This window comes from Anguilla anguilla, chromosome 1 (genome assembly GCF_013347855.1).
Source record: "Anguilla anguilla isolate fAngAng1 chromosome 1, fAngAng1.pri, whole genome shotgun sequence".
NCBI lineage: Eukaryota > Metazoa > Chordata > Actinopteri > Anguilliformes > Anguillidae > Anguilla > Anguilla anguilla.
In genome coordinates this window covers 82,429,990-82,442,015 of record NC_049201.1, presented here as the reverse complement: position 1 = coordinate 82,442,015, position 12,026 = coordinate 82,429,990, and the positions used below count along the sequence as shown (strand labels likewise).

The 12,026-nt window shown below is 47.2% G+C and overlaps 1 protein-coding gene across 1 annotated transcript in view; it reads left to right on the top strand.

The window, feature by feature from the left end:
- The window catches only part of LOC118228313 (neural cell adhesion molecule 1-like), an 88,891-nt gene that overhangs the window by 47,541 nt on the left and 29,324 nt on the right, over nucleotides 1–12,026 (top strand). Inside the window, exons 5-15 of the mRNA XM_035419762.1 lie at nucleotides 1,852–1,989; nucleotides 2,284–2,401; nucleotides 3,627–3,781; nucleotides 4,655–4,726; nucleotides 5,214–5,411; nucleotides 7,411–7,533; nucleotides 8,320–8,457; nucleotides 8,736–8,853; nucleotides 10,068–10,222; nucleotides 11,096–11,167; nucleotides 11,655–11,852. Coding sequence (XP_035275653.1) covers nucleotides 1,852–1,989; nucleotides 2,284–2,401; nucleotides 3,627–3,781; nucleotides 4,655–4,726; nucleotides 5,214–5,411; nucleotides 7,411–7,533; nucleotides 8,320–8,457; nucleotides 8,736–8,853; nucleotides 10,068–10,222; nucleotides 11,096–11,167; nucleotides 11,655–11,852 — 1,485 coding nt within the window. The remainder of the gene's footprint in view (nucleotides 1–1,851; nucleotides 1,990–2,283; nucleotides 2,402–3,626; nucleotides 3,782–4,654; nucleotides 4,727–5,213; nucleotides 5,412–7,410; nucleotides 7,534–8,319; nucleotides 8,458–8,735; nucleotides 8,854–10,067; nucleotides 10,223–11,095; nucleotides 11,168–11,654; nucleotides 11,853–12,026) is intronic.

Here is a 12,026-nt window from a genome sequence, read left to right as displayed (position 1 = left end):
GTGTATTTTTACAGGACTTACATTTGAATAGGTAATGATGTCCAGTTATTTCTCAAAAATACGAAGTAATGGGCACGCACCAGCTATAATAATCGCAGGGATTCCATCAATTCGTTTCACAATTCCCAAGTGGGGTTACAAAGTTAAATAATGTATTTTTACAAATTTTCAAAATGGCATTTGTTCCAAGTTGCACCACACAGCACAACAACCTGAGCCCAACGTCAGTCTGCTCATCAGTTTAACTTTCACTCCGTTTGTAATCGGTGCCATATTAGCCAGTAAACACAAACCGAATAATAAACAAACACAGACCGGAAGTTAACTTAGGGCCAAGCGCATAACCTTGGCAACGCGCGTGCCTCCGATGAAAGCGTCTATAGAGGCGGATATTTATTGGTGCAGCTGACGTTAAGCACCTTGCTCAAGGCCACACGTTTGAATCAGACAATTAAACCTAGTTTCCTAACCATTATGCTACACTTCTGCAACACTATTATGTAACCTACTGTTAGTTGTGAGTTGAAAATGGCTCTTAGTTCTAGGAAAAATATGACCTTGTATGTCAACAGCCTCTAATCTCTTTACACCATCTCCCCTTGTTTATGTGACCGATTTGTTTTGGCAGGCACATATACAATAAACAATGAAAATGAACGACCCCGACAAATAAATAAAAAATAAAATAATAAGAATAACAGATTAAGCAAAATGAATACTGAGGGAATGGTACTGTATACTAGTAACAATAGCAGCAGTAATTATGCTCAGATTAATAGCAGAAGCAATAATAATGTTGGTGACTAACGGAGGGAGTAAGTATTCCTCTTCAGGACCTGCGTTTCTCTCTTTTCTCCCTGTCACACTGCCACCCCCCCTCCAACCCCGCGCCCCCTCCCTCGCCCCCGCCCCCTCCCTTACCTCCCGAACCCTCTCCTTTGTGCAGAGAGGCCAAAGTTCGTCTCCACGCCGACGTACCACGAGTTCCTGGAGGGCCAGGACGCGGTGCTGCCCTGCGCCGCTGAGGGGCTGCCAGCCGTGGACGTGAAGTGGCGCAGAGCGCCTGAGGGTAAGGGTCTGGACATCGCGGCGGCCGCGTCTGCCGTCCTGTGTGGTATGGGGGCCTCCCTTCTCACGTTTCTGCTCCTGGCACTGTCTGTAGGGGGCGTGCAGAGGTGTCGATGGTGGGCAAACTGGTGAGGGGGAGACTGGCCGAAGGTCACCGATTCGTCCCGCGTTCGAATCGGGAAATGTTTCCCGTTTCTGCCCCTTAACCCCCGCCCCCCCCGCCCTCCCATCGGCGACGGGGATGGGAAACATCTCTGTTGACTCTGTTGACTGGTATGAGTGCACGTTTTCTGGTTGACAACAAGACCAGATCAGACAGGGCACTGTTTGGGGAGGGAGGGCTCCTTCTGTGGCCACCTAGTGGTGAAGTAAAGGTACTGACCTTACCAATGGGGAGTCGCTCGCTCAGTCAGTGGGAGAGCGAGAGGGATATCACCGTCTATGAAACAGTCCTGCCTCTTAATGTGACCACCACCATTGGTGCCCTTGGAGAGAGTGTGGCCTGGATTCAATCACAGCTTATTCTTAACTTTGACCTACGATTACAAGAGTGTTAGTCTGACCAGGTCGTCATGGCGATGGATGAATTTGCCAAATTGCGTTAAAGAAGGAAAGAAAAACATTGCCCTTGCTTGTCATTTCTGAGCTGAGTTCAGAACGGATGTTGATTGGGTCCACGCCTGTGTGCTTCTCAAAGCTTAATTTTGCATTAAAAGCGAGTGCGAGGATGGTTTGACGGTGGTGCTAACGTGCTACTCTGTCGTGTCACGTGACCCTCTGCAGAGCGAATCAGCGTGCTGCCGGACAACAGCCTGAAGATCGCCAAAATCGAGCGCAAGCATCGCGGCACCTACATCTGCGAAGCCTCCATCCACAACCGGCCTGTTTCCGAGCAGCTCCCCATTTCGGTCGTGGTCAACGGTAAGGTGCACAGAGTGGACCGAAACCATGGTTTTTAATAAAAATCAATTATGTTTGAGATACAGCACAATTGCATTATAGCCAGAATTTGGTGGGTTATTCCCAGGTGTGCTTGCTAGTCATTTTTTCATCCCATGTTATGACAATTGAACGACAGAACTCCACAGGACATGCAGGGCAAGCCATTTTGGCTCAAATATGGGATGTTCCAGTTAGCGCGGGGATTCAGCTCCTCCCTCTTTTGTGACGATCCATTCCCCCTCACTTTCACATTCACTGTGCTTGTCCTTCCAGCACCCCCGACTGCTGAAATCCACGAGAAGAAGAAAAATGTCCTGGCAGGACCCAGAACCAACGTGTCCATATCCTGCCTGGTCAATGGATTTCCCACCCCAAATATCTCCTGGACCAGGTGACTATGCTGGGCCTACCAAAGCAGCCGCCGTCGGCGATGCGTCGCTAATGGGGGTACTGTGGCATGCTGGCTGACTCAGCAAACTGTGTGCAACTCAGAGGTTCCAGGTTGGATTGCTACACAGAGCTTTGCGGTTGTATCCTTGGGCAAGGCCTATGTTGGGCTGCTGTGTGGCTCATCCTGTTAAGGCACTGTTGTAGAGCACAGGTGAGCCCCCAGGTCCAGGACTGAATGAGGCATGATTGAATTGGATGAGGTGTTATTGCCGTTAATCTCATTCAGGGCCAGGGAGAGTTCAGTCAGTCAGGATTTGTGTCTCATCGCTCTCTAGCGACCCCTCCTGGTTGATCAGATGCTTGCGGCCTGCTTGCAAAAGCTGTGCGTGAAGTGTGTCCCTCCAACTCGTGTCTGTGCAAGCTGAGCTTGGGGGTTGCATTGTGAAAAGAAGCAGCTGATGACATCACAAGATTTGGACGAGAGTGATTTTTTGTTTAGACTTTCCTGCATCCGCTGTGGAGATTGCAACATGTACATGATTGAGCATTCCAAATTAGGGATAAAATGGCGTGAAAGATATAAAAAAATGTAATGTAAAAAATGTAAATGTTTAAGCCACACTGCAAAAAAAGTTGATCTCAACAAGTATTTTAGTCTTATATTTAGACTTAAAATCTTATTTCTATGACTTCTTAGCTAAATAATAACTCTTGCCAATGAGGCGAGACAGTTTGACTCATTTCAAGATTGGCCAGTGGGGTAAGAAAATTTCACTTGTCAAGCAAGCCTTAACTTAAAATAAGATAATATTTTCTACTTGAGAAAAAAAAAAAAAGATTTTAAGTCTCATTACAAGACTGGAACACAATGTTAAGTCGGACGTATTTTGCAGTGTACATAAGTGAAAATGTGAATCGTGATGTGAATGTGTGAATGTAAAGGCCGGTCTGTGTGTTTTTATGCACGCGTGACCAGGGGCATGTGTAATTCGCCGTGGCGCCTAGCTTCGCCGTGTTTACGTGTCCGTCTACGTCTCAGCGCGGCGTTAATGTAGCGTGCCGTCCTGCGTCCAGCAGACAATCCTCCTGCTTCCTGTCCATCTCCCCTCGGTATCTGTCTGCGCTTAATGTGCCGTAGAGCCAAAATGGCTTCCATTTACTCGCTACCCCCTCCCCCTCCCCCTCCCCCTGGCTCAGAGTTCATCGTGTCCCCGTTCCCTCCGCAGCCCCCCGCTGTCGGACGCCACCCGCTACCGGTTCAATTCGGACAGGAGCGAGCTGATCATTCCCTCGGTGGTCCGGAGTGACTTCGGCGAGTACACGTGCGTCGCCACCAACAAGATCGGGGAGGCCCGGGCCAGCTTCACGCTCGACGTTACGGGTACAGCTCCTTGGGGAAAAGTCCCTTTATTTTATTTTTATTTGTGCGAAAGGTTTTAGTTTTTTGGGGGGTTTTTTTTGCAAATGACTTCTCAAACATTTGTTATTCATTTTCCTTAAAGAGTTTACCAAACCAGGTTAAAAATCATAAAACCCACTGTCTGACACATACTTGGTAACACCAAGTATGTGGTGATTGCAGTTATTACATATTTATATTGGACCGAATATCCGAATAGCCTGCAGTGGGAGTACAGCAAAGGCACGAACCATTGAGGTAATGAAGGCCAGGGAAGCCCAGATGTATTTGTGTGGTTCTGGCCTTTAATCACAAGCCCACTTCAAAGGTAAAGTGACAGTGTTTCTCAGTGTTTACACTGTTAACCCTCACATCCACAGTTGAGGTTCATCGAATTCTGCTGTACACTTCTGCCTGTGAAACCGACACAGCCTGTTTTAAATATAAATAAATAAGACTATAGCATCGCTAATGAGGCTAAGGTCTGTATTCTGTAAGGCTTGCGATGGAAAGTCCCAATTTCAAATTGTCTGTTTTGTTTGTTTAACAAACAAAACATTTTTGAATATTAAAGTCAAAAATACATGCAATACTCTAGGAGGCTTCATTGTGCTCCCATGCATTTATGGAAAACATGTTAAGTTTGAGTTTTCTAGAAAGTGATGTCTGTTTTTGTCAACTATTTTTTGAGCATTCAGTACCCAATTACTAACAAATAGGCTTCAGTTGAGGACATTTTATTCCCTATTGAGAATTGAAGGGGGAATGAACCACGGAACACCAGCTGGTGCTTTGTTTATTAGCTGCAATAAAATAAAAATAAAAATACGCTCTCTTTTTGTGTTTACTTCCCAGTGCCTAAAGTTGAAATTATTTCCAGTGCCCAAGACATAGAGGTGGGAGTGAGACACCTGCTTCTCTGCAAAGGTTTGTGCACGTCTTTGAAATTCTCTTTGTGAGTGAAAGACAAAGCTCTTCCTGACATGAGGCTATGAATTCAACTGCAGTTTCTCTCTGGTATTCCAATGTTGATGTCTGTTTTTTGGCGCATTTATGTGAATACTTTTGCGCACAGTCCATTTTAAAACAATGAACTGACCAGACAGAGGTGACGACTGTGCGTGTGCCTGACGTGTCCGTGCGTGTGCCCGTGTGTGAACGTTTGTGTGTGCGGGTGACTTTGGACTCATCTCATACTGCGATAAAAAGAGAAACCAGTAACCATAATGCATGTTTGTTTGCATCGCCTGTGCCCTCTAGGGCAGCTCTGCGTATGCCTATTACTTAACATACTGCATATTGTTTAGTTTGGCAGAGTGTGAGGCCTAGCACTGCAGCGTTTCTCATTAAACGTTCAGACTGCATTGGCACTCTCAGCATAACACTTCCTTGTTTGCGGTTATCTGCTCTGCAGCTGGTGCCAATGGGAGGATGACGTGGCATAAGGACGGGGAGGATGTAGACGAGGACCAGGTAGTGGTGGAAAACGTCGACGAGACTTCGTCGAAACTGATCATCGAGAAAGCCAGGATCGAAGATTCCGGGCTTTACTCCTGTCACGTCGAATTTGATAGCGGTGACGGGAAAGCCACTTACCAGCTCTTTGTCTACCGTAAGACAGCTCTCGTTTGGTGCCTGCCACCTCCCTAAACTGAACATTTTTAATGCAAAGCACCTCATGGACCTGGCTTACAACTCACCCACTCACTCACACACTCACCCACTCACTCACTCACACACACACTCACTCACTCACTCACTCACTCACACACTCACTCACTCACTCACACACACTCACTCACGCACTCACTCACACACACTCACTCACGCACTCACTCACACACTCACTCACACACACTCACTCACGCACTCACTCACACACTCACCTACACTCACTCACCCACTCACTCACTATCACACTCACTCACCCACTCACTCACTCACTCACTATCACACTCACTCACTCACTATCACACTCACTCACACACACACACTCACTCACTCTCACACTCACTCACTCACTCTCACACTCACTCACTCACACACACTCACTCACGCACTCACTCACACACACTCACTCACGCACTCACACACTCACCTACACTCACTCACTCACTCACCCACTCACTCACGTACACTCACTCACTCACACACACACACACACACACACACTCACTCACTCACTCATTCACCCACTCACACACACACACACACTCACTCACTCACTCACTCACTCACACACACACACACACACACACTCACTCACTCACTCACTCACTCACTCACTCACTCACTCACTCACTCACTCACTCACTCACTCACTCACTCACCCACACACACACACACACACACTCATTCACTCATTCACCCACTCACACACACACACTCACTCACTCACTCACCCACTCACTCACACACACACACACACTCACTCACTCACTCACCCACACACACACACACTCATTCACTCATTCACCCACTCACTCACCCACTCACTCACATACACTCACTCACTCACTCATACACACACACACTCACTCACTCACTCACTCACCCACACACACACACATTCACTCACTCACTCACACACTCACACACACACTCACTCATCCACTCACACACGTACACACACTCACTCACCCACCCACTCACTCACACACACACTCACTCACTCTCACACTCACACACGCAAACACTCACTCACTCACTCACTCACACACTCAGTCACTCACATAATCAATCACTAACACATTCTCTCATTCACACATGCACACACTCACTCATTCACTCACTCACTTTTACACATGTGCAGTCAATCACTCACTCAAGTTTAATAGGTTGAAGAGTCTCCACAAGGAGGAGCTACAGTATTAGCAGTCAAGCTCATGTATCTGAAATTGTTGAGATTTCACATCAATGACACTGCGTCCTTGTTTCTCTTCCGAGGACATGTAAAGGGAACATTACTGACATTCATAATTGTTTTTTTTTTTACTTTCATTGACACAGCTGTCAATGCAACCTATCTATAGAGGCGGTTATTTATTGGTGCAGCTGATGTTAAGCACCTTGCTCAAGATTACAAGGCCACACGTGGGAATCAGACAATTAAACCTAGTTTCCTAACCATTATGCTACACTTCTGCAACACTATTATGTAACCTACTGTTAGTTGTGAGTTGAAAATGGCTCTTAGTTCTAGGAAAAATATGACCTTGTACGTCAACAGCCTCTAATCTCTTTACACCATCTCCCCTTGTTTATGTGACCGATTTGTTTTGGCAGGCACATATACAATAAACAATGAAGAAAATGAATGACAAATAAATAAAAAATAAAATAATAAGAATAACAGATTAAGCAAAATGAATACTGAGGGAATGATACTGTAATAATAGTAACAATAACAGCAGTAATTATGCTCAGATTAATAGCAGAAGCAATAATAATGTTGGTGACTAACGGAGGGAGTAAGTATTCCTCTTCAGGACCTGTGTTTCTCTCTTTTCTCCCTGTCATACTGTCATCCCCCCCCCCTCCAACCCCCCGCCCCCACCCCCACCCCCACCCCCTCCCCCTCCCTTACCTCCCGAACCCTCTCCTTTGTGCAGAGAGGCCAAAGTTCGTCTCCACGCCGACGTACCACGAGTTCCTGGAGGGCCAGGACGCGGTGCTGCCCTGCGCCGCCGAGGGGCTGCCAGCCGTGGACGTGAAGTGGCGCAGAGCGCCTGAGGGTAGGGGTCTGGACATCGCGGCGGCCGCGTCCGCCGTCCTGTGTGGTATGGGGGCCCTCCCTTCTCACGTTTCTGCTCCTGGCGCTGTCTGTAGGAGGCGTGCGGAGGTGTCGATGGTGGGCAAACTGGTGAGGGGGAGACTGGCTGAAGGTCACCGATTCGTCCCGCGTTCGAATCGGGAGATGTTTCCCATTTCTGCCCCTTAACCCCCGCCCCCCCCCGCCCTCCCATCGGCGACGGGGATGGGAAACATCTCTGTTGACTCTGTTGACTGGTATGAGTGCACGTTTTCTGGTTGACAACAAGACCAGATCAGACAGGGCACTGTTTGGGGAGGGAGGGCTCCTTCTGTGGCCACCTAGTGGTGAAGTAAAGGTACTGACCTTACCAATGGGGAGTCGCTCGCTCAGTCAGTGGGAGAGCGAGAGAGGGATATCACCGTCTATGAAACAGTCCTGCCTCTTAATGTGACCACCACCATTGGTGCCCTTGGAGAGAGTGTGGCCTGGATTCAATCACAGCTTATTCTTAACTTTGACCTACGATTACAAGAGTGTTAGTCTGACCAGGTCGTCATGGCGATGGATGAATTTGCCAAATTGCGTTAAAGAAGGAAAGAAAAACATTGCCCTTGCTTGTCATTTCTGAGCTGAGTTCAGAACGGATGTTGATTGGGTCCACGCCTGTGTGCTTCTCAAAGCTTAATTTTGCATTAAAAGCGAGTGCGAGGATGGTTTGACGGTGGTGCTAACGTGCTACTCTGCCGTGTCACGCGACCCTCTGCAGAGCGAATCAGCGTGCTGCCGGACAACAGCCTGACGATCGCCAAAATCGAGCGCAAGCATCGCGGCACCTACGTCTGCGAAGCCTCCATCCGCGACCGGCCTGTTTCCGAGCAGCTCCCCATTTCTGTCGTGGTCAACGGTAAGGTGCACAGAGTGGACCGAAACCACGGTTTTTAATAAAAATCAATTATGTTTGAGATACAGCACAATTGCATTACAGCCAGAATTTGGTGGGTTATTCCCATGTGTGCTTGCTAGTCATTTTTTCATCCCATGTTATAACAATTGAACAACAGAACTCCACAGGACATGCAGGGCAAGCCATTTTGGCTCAAATAGCGCAGCGATTCAGCTCCTCCCTCTTTTGTGACGATCCATTCCCCCTCACTTTCACATTCACTGTGCTTGTCCTTCCAGCACCCCCGACTGCTGAAATGCACGAGAAGAAGGAAAATGTCCTGGCAGGACCCAGAACCAACGTGTCCATATCCTGCCTGGTCAATGGATTTCCCACCCCAAATATCTCCTGGACCAGGTGACTATGCTGAACCTACCTAAGCAGCCGCCGTCTGTGATGCGTCACTAATGGGGGTACTGTGGCATGCTGGCTGACTCGGCAAACTGTGTGCAACTCAGAGGTTCCAGGTTGGATTGCTACACAGAGCTTTGCGGTTGTATCCTTGGGCAAGGCCTATATTGGGCTGCTGGGTGGCGCATCCTGTTAAGGCACTGTTGTAGAGCACAGGTGAGCCCCCAGGTCCAGGCTTGAATGAGGCATGATTGAATTGGATGAGGTGTTATTGCCGTTAATCTCATTCAGGGTCAGGGAGAGTTCAGTCGGTCAGGATTTGTGTCTCTAGCGACACCTCCTGGCTGACCGGATGCTTGCGGCCTGCTTGCAAAAGCTGTGCGTGAAGTGTGTCCCTCCAACTCGTGTCTGTGCAAGCTGAGCTTGGGGGTTGCATTGTGAAAAGAAGCAACTGATGACATCACAAGATTTGGACGAGAGTGATTTTTTATTTAGACTTTCCTGCATCCGCTGTGGAGATAGCAACATGTACATGATCGAGCATTCCAAATTAGGGATAAAATGGCGTGAAAGGTGTAAAAAACCTACATTTATTCTGTAAATGTTTAAGCCACACTGCTAAAAAGTTGATCTCAACAAGTATTTTAGTCTTATATTAGACTTAAAATCTTATTTCTATGACTTCTTAGCTGAATAATAACTCTTGCCAATGAGGCGAGACAGTTTGACTCATTTCAAGATTGGCCAGTGGGGTAAGAAAATTTCACTTGTCAAGCAAGCCTTAACTTAAAATAAACTAATATTTTCTACTTGAGAAAAAAAAGAAAAAGATTTTAAGTCTCATTACAAGACTGAAACACAATGTTAAGTCGGACGTATTTTGCAGTGTACATAAGTGAAAATGTGAATCGTGATGTGAATGTGTGAATGTAAAGGCCGGTCTGTGTGTTTTTATGCACGCGTGACCGGGGGCATGTGTAATTCGCCGTGGCGCCTAGCTTCGCCGTGTTTACGTGTCCGTCTACGTCTCAGCGCGGCGTTAATGTAGCGTGCCGTCCTGCGTCCAGCAGACAATCCTCCTGCTTCCTGTCCATCTCCCCTCGGTATCTGTCTGCGCTTAATGTGCCGTAGAGCCAAAATGGCTTCCATTTACTCGCTACCCCCGCCCCCCCCCCCCCCCCCCTGGCTCAGAGTTCATCGTGTCCCCGTTCCCTCCGCAGCCCCCCGCTGTCGGACGCCACCCGCTACCGGTTCAATTCGGACAGGAGCGAGCTGATCATTCCCTCGGTGGTCCGGAGTGACTTCGGCGAGTACACGTGCGTCGCCACCAACAAGATCGGGGAGGCCCGGGCCAGCTTCACGCTCGACGTTACGGGTACAGCTCCTTGGGGAAAAGTCCCTTTATTTTATTTTTATTTGTGCGAAAGGTTTTAGTTTTTTTGGGGGTTTTTTTTGCAAATGACTTCTCAAACATTTGTTATTCATTTTCCTTAAAGAGTTTACCAAACCAGGTTAAAAATCATAAAACCCACTGTCTGACACATACTTGGTAACACCAAGTATGTGGTGATTGCAGTTATTACATATTTATATTGGACCGAATTTCCGAATAGCCTGCAGTGGGAGTACAGCAAAGGTACGAACCATTGAGGTAATGAAGGCCAGGGAAGCCCAGATGTATTTGTGTGGTTCTGGCCTTTAATCACAAGCCCACTTCAAAGGTAAAGTGACAGTGTTTCTCAGTGTTTACACTGTTAACCCTCACATCCACAGTTGAGGTTCATCGAATTCTGCTGTACACTGCTGCCTGTGAAACCGACACAGCCTGTTTTAAATATAAATAAATAAGACTATAGCATCGCTAATGAGGCTAAGGTCTGTATTCTGTAAGGCTTGCGATGGAAAGTCCCCATTTCAAATTGTCTGTTTTGTTTGTTTAACAAACAAAACATTTTTGAATATTAAAGTCAAAAATACATGCAATACTCTAGGAGGCTTCATTGTGCTCCCATGCATTTATGGAAAACATGTTAAGTTTGAGTTTTCTAGAAAGTGATGTCTGTTTTTGTCAACTATTTTTTGAGCATTCAGTACCCAATTACTAACAAATAGGCTTCAGTTGAGGACATTTTATTCCCTATTGAGAATTGAAGGGGGAATGAACCACGGAACACCAGCTGGTGCTTTGTTTATTAGCTGCAATAAAATAAAAATAAAAATACGCTCTCTTTTTGTGTTTACTTCCCAGTGCCTAAAGTTGAAATTATTTCCAGTGCCCAAGACATAGAGGTGGGAGTGAGACACCTGCTTCTCTGCAAAGGTTTGTGCACGTCTTTGAAATTCTCTTTGTGAGTGAAAGACAAAGCTCTTCCTGACATGAGGCTATGAATTCAACTGCAGTTTCTCTCTGGTATTCCAATGTTGATGTCTGTTTTTTGGCGCATTTATGTGAATACTTTTGCGCACAGTCCATTTTAAAACAATGAACTGACCAGACAGAGGTGACGACTGTGCGTGTGCCTGACGTGTCCGTGCGTGTGCCCGTGTGTGAACGTTTGTGTGTGCGGGTGACTTTGGACTCATCTCATACTGCGATAAAAAGAGAAACCAGTAACCATAATGCATGTTTGTTTGCATCGCCTGTGCCCTCTAGGGCAGCTCTGCGTATGCCTATTACTTAACATACTGCATATTGTTTAGTTTGGCAGAGTGTGAGGCCTAGCACTGCAGCGTTTCTCATTAAACGTTCAGACTGCATTGGCACTCTCAGCATAACACTTCCTTGTTTGCGGTTATCTGCTCTGCAGCTGGTGCCAATGGGAGGATGACGTGGCATAAGGACGGGGAGGATGTAGACGAGGACCAGGTAGTGGTGGAAAACGTCGACGAGTCTTCGTCGAAACTGATCATCGAGAAAGCCAGGATCGAAGATTCCGGGCTTTACTCCTGTCACGTCGAATTTGATAGCGGTGACGGGAAAGCCACTTACCAGCTCTTTGTCTACCGTAAGACAGCTCTCGTTTGGTGCCTGCCACCTCCCTAAACTGAACATTTTTAATGCAAAGCACCTCATGGACCTGGCTTACAACTCACCCACTCACTCACACACTCACCCACTCACTCACTCACACACACACTCACTCACTCACTCACTCACTCACACACTCACTCACTCACTC